Below are 15,872 nucleotides of genomic sequence, written 5' to 3' on the forward strand. Positions count from 1 at the left end.
AGTCAATAAGGGAGTAAAGATTTAAAATAATCACCAGGGGACTATTTTAGCTGCTAGATCAAAATGGTTTGCTTCAGTAATAGCTAACAAAAGGATTATTTCGCAACTGAATAATTAAAGTAATTTACAGTTTTCTACTTTTCCTCAGTTACTCTGGTGTCCTCACTGAAGTAACTCTATATTAGCATCTTTTCCCTACGTGGATTAGTTTGCGCCGATTGTACATTTTTTTTTGTTTTTTTTTGTGGTGGTTTTATTGGTTTTTAGTTTTATCTTGTTTTTTTTATCTTGTTCTTATTGTGTGTCTTTCGTGCTGAAGACGCCTTGTTTGTATACAGGCGAAATATCCGCGTTGTTTTGTTTCTGTTGTTTTCTTTTCTCTCCACTGGCCACAGTCTCGTTTGTTTGTTTTTTTAGGAGATTTTTCTCTTTGTTGTTTTGTTGTCATGGCTGGCCAGTTCGGCTTAAGATCTTTCATTCGTCAATTGTACGGGCAACAATTAGCCGCTTCTGTCAATTATTATTTGTCTTTAGTTAAAAAACATGCAAATCTATTAAATCAACAAATTTTCTTAAAAAATTGCAAGAAGGAATCAGTGATTCCGAAATCTTTTAAAATATTTACCCATTTTGGAACTGAAAATGAAACAAAATAAAAAAATAAATTAAGCCTAATAGCTTTAAATCACGTAATTTATGAACAAAAACAGAGACGTTTTCAACTGTCTAAGGACTTAAATTCTGTTGAAAACTTTTTAAGAAATAACCTTCCATCTGACATTTTTATACGAATTAAGGAAATGGCCATTAGATCTTTTCGCCATGATTTTCATTTGTCCAAGGTTCGTTTGGTTGACAAGTTTAATAAACTTTTGTTTGAGAATTTCCAAGATTCTGATGTTTTTTATCCTTGTCATTGTCTTGGTCCAGCAATTAAGAATTTGTCTTCTAAGCCTCTTAATATTCAACAGGAAGCCGTTTTGTCGAAGGGTTCTAAGTTCTCTTTTCCAACACCTGTCTCCTATTCAAAAATAATTTCAAAGGAGTCAGGAATTATGGCTTCTATAGATAAGGTTGATACTCCTCAAGAACTCAGAGCTGAGATCGTAAGGAAACTAAATAACTTTAATATGAACTTAATTTTTAAAGACATCTCACAAAAAAATTGCATTAAAATCCTTTCTGATTTCAAAAATAATAAATTACTTACGAGCACTATCGTCGATCAGTGACACTCGATCGGACTAATGAACACTGAAGACTATTGGAATAAAATGAATTAAATTATTTTTGACACTATTACATACAAAAAACTTGATTTTTATCATACAGATAAATATGTAAAATCAACAAGAAAGGACTTAGAGTCAATGAAAAATAATTGCCACATTACCCCACAGTTTTACAACAAATATTATCCTAGGGCGGAGGGATCCCCCCTCCACCCCATTGTGTCAACATTTCTGTCACCTGTTTTAAAATTAGGAAAATGGTTGTCGGTAGTTTTGCGTCCATTTTTTGGGAACACAAAAATCCTATTTAAAAAATTCGACTGATCTTACTAATAAATTGCGAAATTTCACGCTGGAGAAAAGTTCAATTCTTTGCAGTTTTGATGTTGTGACCATGTATTCAAATTGTGATTTAAAAAGGTGCGAGGATATTTTAAAAAGTAAATTAGAAAAACCCTTTGATTTAATACAGGATGTGACGTTAGCCAGTTTTGATATTGATGTAATTATGAGACTAATTATTCTGGTAAATGAATTTTCATTTTATTTTGGTTTTTGAGGGGAGTTTTATAGACAAATTTTTGGGTTACCGATGGGGGCTTCTCTTTCTCCTTTATTGGCAAATCTATTTATAGATGCTATTGAAACATCCGCTATAAACAGCTTTAGAATCTCCCCTTGCTTCTGGGGTAGGTTCATGGATGATGTAATGTGCGTTTGGATACATAAACTGGGCTCCTTAGACATTTTTATTAAGATTTTAAATAGTTTCGATAATAAAATTAAATTTACAGCTGAGTTGGAATATAATAATAAGTAACTCTTTCTTAATACTTCATTAATTAAAAGGGATCTTCGTTTACTTTTCTTGATTTAAAGAAAAACAACGCAAAATGATAGGTATTTCAATTTTCATTCTTGCCACCCTATGTCGGTGAAAAAGAGGGGTTGTAATTTCACTAGTGGATAGAGCCTTTAGAATTTGTTCTCAGGAATTTCTGGATTCGGAATTGTTATGCTTGATAGATATTTTGTTTTGTAATAGTTATTCATTGAATGTTATTGAAGAGATAATAGGAAATAGATGGGTTAAACATAAAATTAGGCTTATTGAGATTCCTCAATTTTTGGATTTAATTTCATAAATAAGCTTTATATAATTGAAATATTTAACTTTTTTGGGGGAAAAACTTTGACGGGTTTTACGTTAATTTGGTATTGACACATGTTTCCAATCGTTGAGGCCAATGGGTAGTTTTTTTTAGTTCTGGTAAGGATTTAACTTGGGGAAATTTAGTAAGTGGGGTGTATAAAATTCCGTGTTCTTGTGGGAAGTTCTATATTGGTAGGACTCACCAACAATTTGTTGAAAGGTTTATTGAACACCGAAACTCAATAGAAAAAACCCTACAATTAAGCATGCCTCCAGAAACTTTCGTTTCAGCTTTAGCAGAACATATTTGGCTTCAACCAGATCATTTTGTAAAATTTGATGAAGCCTTGGCTATTTCTAATGATAAGGGGTACACCCAATCGGCCAGGGAAGCCATAGAAATAAAAAAACATATGTTTGCTAACCTTTCCATAAATAGGGATACGGGTAATTTAAATATTGACACAATTCATGAAAACCTTCTAAAGAATAAATCCAGATTCAATAAGGGAAGTAAGATTTTAAATCATAACCTGAGGACTAATTTAACTGCTAGACCAAAATGGTTTACTTCAGCAATAGCTAACAAAAGGATTATTTCGCATCTGAATAATGAAATTAATTTACAGTTTTTTTATTTTTCCTCAGTTATTCTGGTGTCTTCTCTGAAGTAACTCTATACTAGCATCTTTTCCCTACGTGGATCAGTTTGCGGATGGAGTGATATTGGAGAGATATTATGAAATTCACGAGTCTATTTCAATCTGTCTATTTGAAGCAATATCAGATTGTTGTCATGTTTGGTAATTTTGTCCTTCATTGAATGGCTTATTTGTTTGATTTGATATGGAGACCAGTCACAACATTCCCCTGTGGGCACATAGCTTCTTTAGCTCTTTATTTTCTTTCTTTGTGTACCATTGGCCTACCAGGTCCGCATTTTTTTAATATTGGAACGGTTTTTGGAACAATTTTTTCTTGACAACAAACAAAATTCCTTCATTATGAATGACTTTTAATGCGACAAATGATGAAATTGTGAAGAAATTGAATATTTGCATATTTCAAATTCCAGAAAGAGGACTTTTCCACTACCAATTTAAACACTTGTTACGTCATTGACGAAATAATTAAATGCCAATTTTGCCAAGATTGCTGTACTATCAAGAGTAGAATTTTCCTTCTACTTTAGTATATCCATCTGATTTTGAACCTATGCTTGATATTCACCGAACTCAGAAGACAACGAACGAGAACTCAAAAACATATCAAGTCTTTTCATTCCATGGAAATCTATTAAATTAATTTTTACAACTAGCTGGAAAGAAAAAACTACTCAACTAACTCAAACCTCATTGGCATATCCAACGCCATCTCCAAGTCCTGAGTTCCATGTGCAAGGTCGAATGGGTTATCAGAGCTATCAGAATTTAACTAATTATCCAAACTATCAGAATTATGCCTTGAGAATTATATTTACGTTACGCACCACGGGCGTCACATCCTTACCCTCAAAATCTGCAAGTGTATAACCCTTATGGTAGTTATTACTAGATACTATTCGTATTGGATGAAAAGGTAATGATGAAAGTATTCTAAAATTTACTTAGTTGTAGGCTATATTCACAGGTAGTGTTTGTTATTGAGGCCAAACTGTGGCTTATGATCAACACGTAGCTTTCCAGCCTTAAAAGGTTCATTGGAGGGTTTTAGAGCACTGGGAAATGGGAAAGCATAAGAAGCGAAGGTTGTTTTCCATCACAAACTTGAAGTTTTCATAAAACAAATCTATTCGATTTTCTATGACAATATTTTGTCTGGGGTCGCTAGAGGCTCATAAATTCTACAATGGTGTTGCATAGTTATGTGCTATATTTACGTGAATTGTAATTCCAGAAGCAAGTTATTGGGATAAAATTTATTTTAAGAATAATAATCTAAGTTATTTATTTAGTTTGGTATTATATTCTATCAGTTGAAACATGTTTACAATTTGAAATTTTCTGCGTTTTTGTTGCTTTAATATTATATAGGTAAATGTGGTGCTACCCGTGGACCGAGAACATACGCTCAAAATCTTATAACTTCGTTATTTTTGATTTACCAACTTTTAGGGGAAATACAGATAAAGCGGAATTGAAAAGTACCTTACTGATGTAAGACCCAAAACGCATTCCGTGAACCTGTAATAATTGGTTTTAATAATTGAAGTATAATGATTGTATACCAGAGTCAATGTAATCACTAAAAAAGGAAATGTTTTAGCATAGTTGGCATCTTGTAGAACTCACACTTAAAACATGTTTTGCCATCATTCGTTTACTATAAGTAATGTTTGGCCATCATTCGTTTACTATAAGTAATGTTTGGCCTGTTCAAGCACAAATTAGCCTCTATATCAAATAGTGATATTTGGAGGAAACAAGAGACTCATATGAGAAAGAATTTGAAAGTATATTCAAGAAAGTTTATTAGTTAGATTTTCTCTTTAAAAAATTCAAATTTACAAAAAAAAAGTTTTGTTTAGCAAGAAATATAGCCTGTATATATTATGGGTCAAGTAACTAAAATCTGTACTACTAGTTATTCTCGGTCAATGTGAATATTGAATATAAAAACCGGTTGGTTTATTTAATGCACGTATTTATTCATAAAATATATACTAACGCCAGACAGAAATTGGGCATTGCATATAGTGCCCAGTTATTATACTTAGTGATTGATCGGCTTGTTTTTTTTATAATACCTGAATAAAATTTTATCCTTTTTTTTCCAGAATTTTCAGGTTCTAGAACGTAGTATTGATTCCAGTGGCTGCATCTCCAGGGTATACCCTGAAAAAGATTCAGCCCTATTGTGATGGGATAACAAAGCAATAATAAACCTACAAAGAAAAATCCGAAAATAACAAAAGAAATACGGGCGAGAATGAACTTCTTAACGTCGCATTTTTTGGCTGCAAGGGAAATGAGTTGTGGAAAAATATCCCCAATAAAAAGTTCGACGAGACACCAAATTAGTGCAACTGAATAGTTGGGCAGGCTGATTTTGTCAAGCTGATCGTCCAGCAAAACAGCTCCCGACGCCATCAAGAAGTATTTCCAAACTATGATAGTGGTATGTAATAGGTTTCCCGAACCACGGACTAGTTTTATACCCTTACTGAATACCCCAACTTTGAAGTTGTTACACTCAACTTCCGTTAAGTTCATTAGAACTTTCGGAGAAGACAAGCCGTGAATAGCATATTGGATAGACCCCTATAAACCAATAATCATCGAAATATTTTTGAAAACTAGTGTAGGTTTCATTCATCGAAGTACAAGTTACTGGAGTGACAATACTGCATAAAAGTATTAACTAAAAACAAAAATTACACAGCTTTTTCCACTAGATACGTCCAGGACTCAATTCTTTAATGGTGTTTATATCTTAAACTCATCAATACACTTTTTGGCATCCTCCAAAACTGCGTCTCCAGTCCTAATGGGTTTCACTTCTTTAATGGTGTTTATATCGTTTTCAGTACTTATCGTTGGGCTGCAATTTGAAGCCTATAAAAGAAATAAATATTGAATAAATAAAGAGTATAATTAATTAATAAAAAAGGAAAAATTCCATATTTGGAAGCACCCCAAATTGATACAATATTTTTTTTCTAAAACAAATATGTTTAGAACTTTATAGACCTGACTATTGCATTGAAAGCATGTATTGGCAAGGTCAGTGCAGTAGGAGTGATTTTGAAGCGTCTCCCATCCAATCCCAGCTTTGAACTTTTTCTAGCTTTAGCATGTGACACATGTGGGTGCACATTTTCATGGAGAATAGTCACACCTTTAGTCAAGAGTCCACAACATTTCGTTCGAATAGGAAAGCTTACTTTTTTGTGAACATACAGCTGTAACACTGGTTGTTATTGACTCCTGTATCTTCAGAAAAGTCACAAAAGGTAGGTTCCTGTAAACACCGGAATGCTCTAAGCATGACTTAAAACCTGTCATTTAAACAAATATCGTGGATTCTTGGCTAAAGGAGTAATTTTCCTTCATAACAATATGTCTCCACAGGTGGTACTGCTAAACCAAGAAATTAATTAAAACAGAGGAGGAAGATGGCTCCGAATACCTATACTATTCTAATTTTGCCTTTCAGACATTCATTTGTTTAGAACTCATAAAAAACTCAGCAGAACATATTTGGCTTCAACCAGATCATTTTGTAAAATTTGATGAAGCCTTGGCTATTTCTAATGATAAGGGGTACACCCAATGGGCCAGGGAAGCCATAGAAACTAAAAAAACATATGTTTGCTAACCTTTCCATAAGTAGGGATACGGGTAATTTAAATATTGACCCAATTTATGATAACCTTCTAAAGAGTAAATCAACAGTCAATAAGGGAATAAAGATTTTAAATAATCACCAGGGGACTATTTTACCTGCTAGACCAAAACGGTTTGCTTCAGTAATAGCTAACAAAAGGATTATTTCGCAACTGAATAATTAAAGTAATTTACAGTTTTTTTATTTTTCCTCAGTTATTCTGGTGTCTTCTCTGAAGTAACTCTATATTAGCATCTTTTCCCTACGTGGATCAGTTTGCGGATGGAGTGATATTGGAGAGATATTATGAAATTCACGAGTCTATTTCAATCCGTCTATTTGAAGCAATATCACATACAGTGTTTTCAAATGGTGAATCATATTCGGTAACTGCCAAATAAAAATCACTGGGTTTATAGTCATAATAGGCAGTGTCGTCACAACGATGACTTAGAAAACAAATTGTCCTGTTACCCCAACAGTTGAATCGTAGACCAGATTCTTCCTCCCAGAATAATTTAAATCCGCGATGATACCAATCTCATAGAAATAAATTAAAATCACATTTGGGAGTCTTTCCAATCATACCGGGGTAAGTATTCTCCCACTGATCACATTTGTCATAGTGACAATTGGAGCACAGATGTCCGCTAGGCTGAGAGTCACAAATCTCTTCAAGACATGAATTACATCCTTTAATTTGTACTGCATAGCCTCTATGTAATTTACAAGTATTATATAATTTGCACTTTTAATTATAGTCATCAATAATTATAAAATTCTCACATTGAGCCCAACTGCCAAGAGTGTACATGCATAGTGGACATGTATAGAGCATTTTTTGGTTTCCGATGTCAACTCTCTCACAGCTAAAACGAAACTGATCATCCTCGTTCGATAAATTCAGAGGAAGGAATGGAAGGGGAGTAACTGTGACGTCACCTCTTTCGAATGGTGGGGGAGCAATCTACATTGAATCTATGGCAATGTTTTCAAAAGTATATCCACAATATTATTTTGCTTTGTTCCAATTAATATATGAATAGATTGAGTATAGGCATTTGAGTCACATCGACAAAGTTTCATACAATAGTCCAATGGGGGAGAATCAGTTTTCATTATATTGTCAAGTGTTCCCCGAGAGAATATCCTTCGTTGAAGAGATAACTCGAGAAAATCATCACCCAAAATCAAATGTTTTTCCATAAACACCAGATTCTTTCTAATTCTCTCTTTCTCGAATTTATTCATTTTTCAATCCTATCACTCTGAGTGCTGACTCTAAACTGACCATGATTCGTTAGCCTAACATTCTAACAAAAAGAAAGGGAACATTTTCGATTTCGAAATAATTTTATTGTATAATTACAACAATAATACTAGACATGAACAATTAGCGATACAGTTTATTGTCTTCGATATGCTTCACTAATGTACTTAAAGCACATTGAAGTCTATTCACGTGCGCTATATCAACTTTTGCAGAGAAGCATAATTGATCCTTCATTATAAATTTGCTCAAGGATATCACATATCTTGCATATACTTCATCCCATTCCAGACAAAGCCATGATCCTCTCCTGATTTCCACCGCAATGTTTGGTGCTCTTGAATTATTGCTACCAACTCCACAACCAACTTCTAATAGGGTAAACATTCCACTCATCTTCAGCAAAAATATATGCAAATGAGTAAAGTCAAACTGTTCTCACTCCTTTGAATTCTATTCACAGACTAATAAAAACTATAACAAAAATCCTTTCCTTATATTCTCTGCAATCCTCTCCCGCTAATATTTCCGACCCCCTGATTGGCCTAGAAGAGAACACGTGATCCTCTTCCCGTTAGACTTGTGGATCAATAATTACCCCACCGATTATGTAATCAATTTCTCAGAAATCCTCTCCCCTTCGCTTATGTAAGTCAATTTCTCAGAAATCCTCTCCCCTTTGCTTATGTAAGTCAATTTCTCAGAAATCCACTTCCCCCTCGAGTCCTGGATCAATACATCTCTTCCCCGTTAATGCGCATGTGCAAACTTCGCCCTGGAGTCATTACACCTAGACGAACAACAACAAATAAATCGACCTTGACCCCATTAGACTCGATCGATAATCCTTGAATAAATTATGTAGGCTTGGCGTTAGACTTCAGTAAATTTCCCAGTGGGTCTTGGACCTCTTTGTCCCCGCTATTATTTATGTTAGCTAGGCACAGCACATATAATTTTTTTTTCGCCACTGGAGGCTGAACCTTCAAATTTTGTATCTTTTTGTATTTCCCTTTTATTCTCTTCTTTTCTCAATTTCGTCATACGCGCAAAATAATAAATCATAGTTAAATCTGATTTGGGCTCTAGTGTCCACCACCTTTAACTACCTTTCTTTATTGTAGTTCTGTTTAATATTTTTTCTCTCTTTTAGTTTTCTTTACTTTTACCGCAGAAACAAATATTTCGTTATCAAATGGGAACTGAATTCCAACATTTGGTTTTTCATATTGAACTAAAATTTCACGAATTATACGAGGAAAAGCGCGTATAATAAATTTCGTCTCATTTTTCTCTGGTACTATCAGTGCTTCATTTTGGCAAATATTTTTTGGCGTCTCATATTCGTTAAAAGTGCTCTCAAGTTTTCTATTTTCTGCAAATTTTCCCGAAAAATCGTTTTCGCACGTCTTATTTTCACTATTATGTGGTCTTTTTACTTTCGCATCCCGTTTTTGTGGATTATCAACATTTTGAACACTAGTATCAGGTATTTCGTTTTGCGACAGGGGGACTCAGCCTCCCAATTAGTTTTATGGGCCGGTCCAACTCCCTGCTTTGTTAACGAAGTTGTATATCTTTCCGTTTTAGCATTTAATGTCTGGTAATTTTTATTTTCTCGCGATCATTTCTTAGACAAATTATTATGGTAATCCGATAGCCTGGAAGTTAGTTATTATAAAATCTCAGTTTCTGGAATTCCCCAGCGGGCTTCTATTAGGCAAAGCATGGTTCGTTTAAACTCTTGTTGATCACTCTCTCTTTCTTTGTCCTCCCTATGTTCTCTAGCTATTCTGATTTTCTCGCTTTCTTCTCTATCTGCCTTTTCCTTTTTTCTCTGGCTATTCTATCAACCTTTTCCTTTTTTTCTCTGGCTATTCTATCAATCTCTTCCTTTTTGTCTCTGGCTATTCTATCAGCCTCTTTTTTTTGCTTTCTAGCTATTCTTTCTTCCTTTCTTTCTTTCATGTAATTTAATACATATTGTGTCATATCTACATTTGTACTTTTTCTTTAGACCCTGCTGGAATTTGAGCTTCTACTACTCCTGCTATTTGGACTACTTTGATTCCTTCTGTCATTATATCTTCCTAATTCATTTTCTGAGTCCATTCGTTCCATATCTATATTATCTCTAATCCGCAACTCCCCATCATTTTGCAAAGCATCTGAGGGGTGAGTTCGTCTTGTATATTTTTTATCTTCCTTGTTTATTTCGTACCCCCTCATTTTACCACGTATACTCCTTCCCAATTTTATTACCTCTTAATTAACTAGTCAATCGTGGTAAGCTCAAAAACTGCCACGGAAAAATTATGGTACGCAATTACTATTGTCAATTATTAGCTCTGTATAATAATATTCGACGAATTTTCAAATAACTGCAATATCTAGACTTCATTAGTGAATAACGACTTCCTTCACAGCAAGCAATTTTACGCGAGTGAAATATATCTCTGAAAAACGAATTAAAAGGGGTTGGACAAGAAAGTAAACAAAAAAACCGTGCGAATATTCCACTCGTGAATTAGCTGGACTAAAACCCAAATACAGACCCTGTAAAACAAATTATGTATCCTTCGTGGATACTCGTGATCCAAATGTATTCTCCTCTTAGGCCGATTACTCAATAGAACAGGTGCCTCCTACCTTCCTTATCCAATATGCACATACAACTGGTAAATTCTCTTAATTTGCCATCTTCAATATCTTATAACCTTTTTCACTGAAGATTATATCTTAAGTCCGCCAATTCACTCAAATAATAACCCGACTTTCACTTTTTTCTTATCCGTTCTTAAACCCTGTAATACTTTCTAATACGGAGATTCCCCCATTGAAAACCTGAAACTCGATTAACTTCACATTATTTCTTTTTATTATTGTCTAACTAGGCACAGCCCATTTAAATCTTCATAATTCCGTATTACTTTTTCTTTTTCTTTAATTTCCATTTAGGTTGAGCCCAAACCTTGATGAAAGGAGTTAATGAAAGAGATTATACCCTTTCTCCTGCACCGCGTCGTTCCTAGGTAGGAGCCTTTCTCATCAGATAATAAACTCGCTATCTTTCAAATCTGTCTTTTCGTGCCGATTTTTACAGCATATACCCTATACTGTAAGCTAATTTTCACCAGTTTTTCGAAAACGCTCATTCTTTTGCTACCAGTGCCGCTGATAGCTCCTTTTTTGCTGCCACCAGTATTGGGGGAGGGCGAAGATGGTGGTTCCTACTCCAAAATTTTTCTCCTAGTTAAGTACTGATAATAGAAAGAAGGGAGGGAAACCTCCACAGAAAATGCAACATTTTCCTTATCTATGATAATAACTGACAAAGCGGGGATGATTCAGCAGTCCACAATTTGCTTTGAGATAAATAGCATGGCAGCGCTTGGATACATAAAGGCTAGTGGTTGTATAACTACTTACTAAAATTGTTATTGTTCTATTTTTTTCCTTTTGTGTTTTTAAGCTGTTTTGGTCTACTCTAAAAGCCGACGACAATCACCGTCTGGCAGCAATCGAAAGTAAATTGCTTTGAAAGCTAATTGGCATCACTTACCTTGACCGAGTATGCTTAAAATTGTGTCTAAATAAAATAAAAAAAAAACTGAACTCAAAATCTAAAAATTACTGCAGGTTTTGTTGCTGGGAAAAGAGGAAATCATGCATTCTGGAAAAAGCAAGATATTAAAATGTGTCTGGAGTCAAATAGGTTAGTTGAACGGGGATTGAACAACTTGATACGAGTGGCTGTGTTTGACGAAATGATATTTAGGCCTAAATATAGGTTTCCAAGGAATTCAAAGATACAAACAAGTTAAATCACAAGCTCCAATTTACAACAATTTCTGTGACTGGGAATAGAAGAAAGAATGAATTCTTGAAAATCGATGGATCATTTTGATGGACTTGGTCTTAAGGAGCACAGGAAAGGCAATAGGAGACCTTATGAACAAGAGGGCTTTGATCCAAATTTGCTTTAAATACTATCACATTCCTTTAAACCTCTTATAAGGATAATGGCAAACAAATTAAAATGTGTTAAGAGCCAAATAAGTAAATTGAACGACGATTTTTCAAATTGATAGGAGGAGCTATGCTTGAGGAAGTGATATATAAAATCGATGTTTCCAAAATATCTTCAGACAGCACCTTTTGAGTTGGCGCTCCATAAATAATATGTGTAAAGATTTTGCCCAAATCCCACATAAAATCAATCAAACTAAAAAAGAAAATAGTGTGAAGTTCGTGGCTTTTTTGTTCAAACCGACAAAAATATCAAAAATATTTTGTTGAAGGTTTAAGTTAAGACAGAATCGGGTATACCTATGAGGCTAAAATGATCAAGCAACATCACCATAGCAACTGGAATAGATAGCTAATGTCTGATGTAAATGATATTTGATTGAAAGTGATATTCAATGGTCTTTTGAGGAAATTTGTCGAAAAAAATCTTTGGGAACCTACATGGCAGTACCCAGGATTTTTTTTTCGGAAGGGATTTTACTGGAAAAAAAGTTTTCGGGGGGAGGGCTATACAAAAAAACCCTCAAAAAGCGCATGCAAAATTTGTTAATATCCATTTTTGTTAGGTTTCTTACGAGTCAGACAAACATTTAGGGGGGGGGTCAAACCCCCTACCCCCCTGGATACAGCCTTGGGATCCTATCGAAAAAAAGAAATAGTTATAGCACATTTATCATTTCTTTAACTTGAGATTATGACGTTCCTTAAACGGAATTTTACCGTCCCAAGAAACTATTTTTTTCTTCTCTTTTCAAAAATAGAAAGCAAACTGGATTAACCATTTGAAAACATTCTGTTTCCTTGAATCGCAGGAATCAGGTTGTTAATGCAGAAATTGACTATGATTAGAAATTTGCTTAAATTACATAAATTTAGCTTGGTTAAATAGGCAAAGTTAAATTAAGATATGTCAATTTAAACCTTTTTTTATTTTTGAGAGAAATAAAGAAGAAAGTGGCACAGATTTTATAACAAAAATAAAATATAAGGTTTTCAGTCCTCTTATGATTTTCAAACTGCAATCTATGTCAGTCGACAGAAAAGCATTTAGACATTAGTTCTATAAAAGTTTTATTCGACGATTATATTTTATTAGTATTTTGAATTGCAGGCAGGATAACAAGAATAATACGACAAAACCAAAAATAAAGATATAATTTAAAATTAAAATAATTTCCACCCAAAGACTTCCAAAATAATTACCAAAATTAGATTAAAATATATAAGTAACTTTGTTATCTTAAAAAAAAACAAAAAACAGAAGTTTCTGGCGACTATTCCATTTCTTACTTTGCTCAAATCATTTTTTGTTTCGTGTTTTTTGCACACATTTTTCTTATCACGGCATTTAATTTATGTGAACTACATATTGAGGTAATATCTGTTTTTCGTTGTTGATAATAATCATTGTTCCTCTTCCAAGGGCATCCTTCTTAACACAAAGTGAGTCGTATCCATTCTCTAGAAGGGTGTTGCCACTAACATCCTGTGATCTCCCGGCTAATATCTTATAGAGTATCAGGGCTTTCACATTGCCAGCATATCCTAAAGCTGTTTCAGAGAACTCTGAAAAATAATTTCCGTGACCATACGCTGTTCGCTTTATGTAAGAGTGTTGAAAATTATTCTTGAGAATTGACTCAATATTTCCTTCAAATGGAGTACCATGGAATGCCAATATTGGATTTGCTTCTTCTGCACCAGCTCCGTATTTCACAGCAAATTGTTTTGAGATTTCCAAAAATTGTGATTCCAATGCTGGGTTTTTCACATAAGTCACTTTTATCACATCTCTATTTTGACACAAGCGTCGAAACTGCGCCTCAGCAACACGAAAGTGATACTCCAGCTCATTAGATGGATTAAAGGATCTACTTGGATAAATTTCATATTTCTGAAACTTAGCTGATGGTATACTTCCAACAGGGACTCCCATTTGAGTAGCTTTGAAATTGATAATATATCTAGGATATGCTTGACGTGGGTCGTAGATGACAAATTCATCAAATAAAACTCCACCAGCGTTTTTTGTATCACGAGGAGCGAACAATGAGTCATAACCTAAGCTTCTAATAGTATTCAAATTCATTGTGTATTGTGGAGTGGTAACCTTCATTTCTTTCCCAAGCAGAACGTCGCATAATATAAGAATATTAGATCCTTTTGTATAGACTTGTTGTGCACTCTTGCTAGAATCAGTGGCAAAGTAAATTCCATTGCCAAACATTCTTTTTTGGCCATCATTGCGCGGTAGTCGGAAGCCGTTATTAATGATATTCTCACATGCTTCGATATTTGTACCGTGAAACTTCTCACGTGAAGTTGAAAGTTCAAATAAATTAGTTTGACATAAGTGAAAAGCTTCGAGTAAATTTGCGTTGAAAACCTCTTGAACCGATATAACCTCAGGGTACCAGTTATGAGCAGGTTGGATGTACTTAAGAACTTTGTCTCTAACATCTAGGAAGACGGATGACGAGGGATCCAAACCGGATACTTTAAACCTTGTTATCTCATTTCTATACTCACTTGCCTTTTGATTCGCAATTTCTTGGTATGTTTCAAATTGACGTCTTCGTGTTTCTGAAAAGAAAACAAGCATGTACAAATGTATTTACTTGTTCAGCTGCTTTTTCCTATGTGTTCCTTGCTGTTTCGAAGTTTGTGACTAGAGTCAAACAGTTCGTGGTAAAGAACTGTATGTAAGGAGCGACCCGGTTCAATGGTAACCAAAAATCTAAAAAACGGAATTTCTATACCAATAGATACATCAAAAGAATCATATTAGTTTTCAAATTTCAAACATATAAGTTTCATTAAGTTTAGTCTTGCCCATCAAAGGTTAAGCGCCTGAGAAAATTTGCCTTATTTTAAAAAAAAGAACGATACACCCCTTAAAAGCCACAGAACTTTAACAAAAATCACACCATTATATTCAACGTATCAGAGAACAATACCGTAGAATTTTCAAGCTCCTATCTACAAAAATTTGGAATTTTGTATTTTTTGCCAGAAGAAAGATCACGGATGCATGTTTATTTGTTTTTTTGTTTTTTGTTTGTTCCCAGGGGTGATCGTATCAACCCAGTTGTCATAGAATATTGTGATAGGGATTATTCGAACGGAAATTAAAAGTTCTAGTGCCTTTTTAAGTAACCAAAAGAACTGGAAGGCATCTAAGCCCCCTTCCACGCTCATTTTTTCCCAAAGTCACTTGATCTAAATTTTGAGATAGCCATTTTGTTCAGCATAATCGAAAAATCTATAAACTATGTCTCCAAGGATGAGTTTCAGCTTTAGCAGAACATATTTGGCTTCAACCAGATCATTTTGTAAAATTTGATGAAGCCTTGGCTATTTCTAATGATAAGGGTTACACCCAATGGGCCAGGGAAGCCATAGAAATTAAAAAACATATGTGTGCTAACCTTTCCATAAATAGGGACACGGGTAATTTAAATATTGACCCAATTTATGATAACCTTCTAAAGAGTGAATCAACAGTCAATAAGGGAGTAAAGATTTTAAATAATCACCAGGGGACTATTTTACCTGCTAGACCAAAATGGTTTGTTTCAGTAATAGCTAACAAAAGGATTATTTCGCAAATGAATAATGAAATTAATTTACAGTTTTCTATTTTTCATCAGTTACTCTGGTGTCCTCACTGAAGTAACTCTATATTAGCATCTTTTCCCTACGTGGATTAGTTTGCGCCGATTGTACATTTTTTTTTGTTTTTTTTTGGTGGTGGTTTTATTGGTTTTTAGTTTTATCTTGTTTTTTTTTTTTTCTTGTTGTTATTGTGTTTATTTTGTGCTGAATACGCCGTGTTTGTATACAGGCGAAATATCCGCGTTGT

General features: G+C 34.1%; 2 protein-coding genes across 2 annotated transcripts in view; one reads left to right on the top strand and one right to left on the bottom strand.

Annotated features, from left to right (window-relative positions):
* Positions 1-15,872, top strand: part of LOC148944829 (uncharacterized) — a 476,758-nt gene that overhangs the window by 322,407 nt on the left and 138,479 nt on the right. The window lies entirely within an intron of this gene.
* Positions 13,157-14,384, bottom strand: LOC148944834 (protein mono-ADP-ribosyltransferase PARP4-like). Its single transcript, XM_089098858.1, has one exon. The coding sequence runs from the start codon at positions 14,235-14,237 to the stop codon at positions 13,359-13,361; it is 879 nt and encodes a 292-aa protein (XP_088954984.1). The 5' UTR covers positions 14,238-14,384; the 3' UTR covers positions 13,157-13,358.

This window comes from Artemia sp. Qi Xiang Cuo, chromosome 13 (assembly GCF_049724085.1).
Source record: "Artemia sp. Qi Xiang Cuo chromosome 13, ASM4972408v1, whole genome shotgun sequence".
Lineage (NCBI taxonomy): Eukaryota > Metazoa > Arthropoda > Branchiopoda > Anostraca > Artemiidae > Artemia > Artemia sp. Qi Xiang Cuo.

Bases quoted from the DNA above. Each gene is read 5' to 3' on its own strand.
- LOC148944834 (XM_089098858.1), bottom strand. From the start codon at position 14,237: ATGTTTGGCAATGGAATTTACTTTGCCACTGATTCTAGCAAGAGTGCA.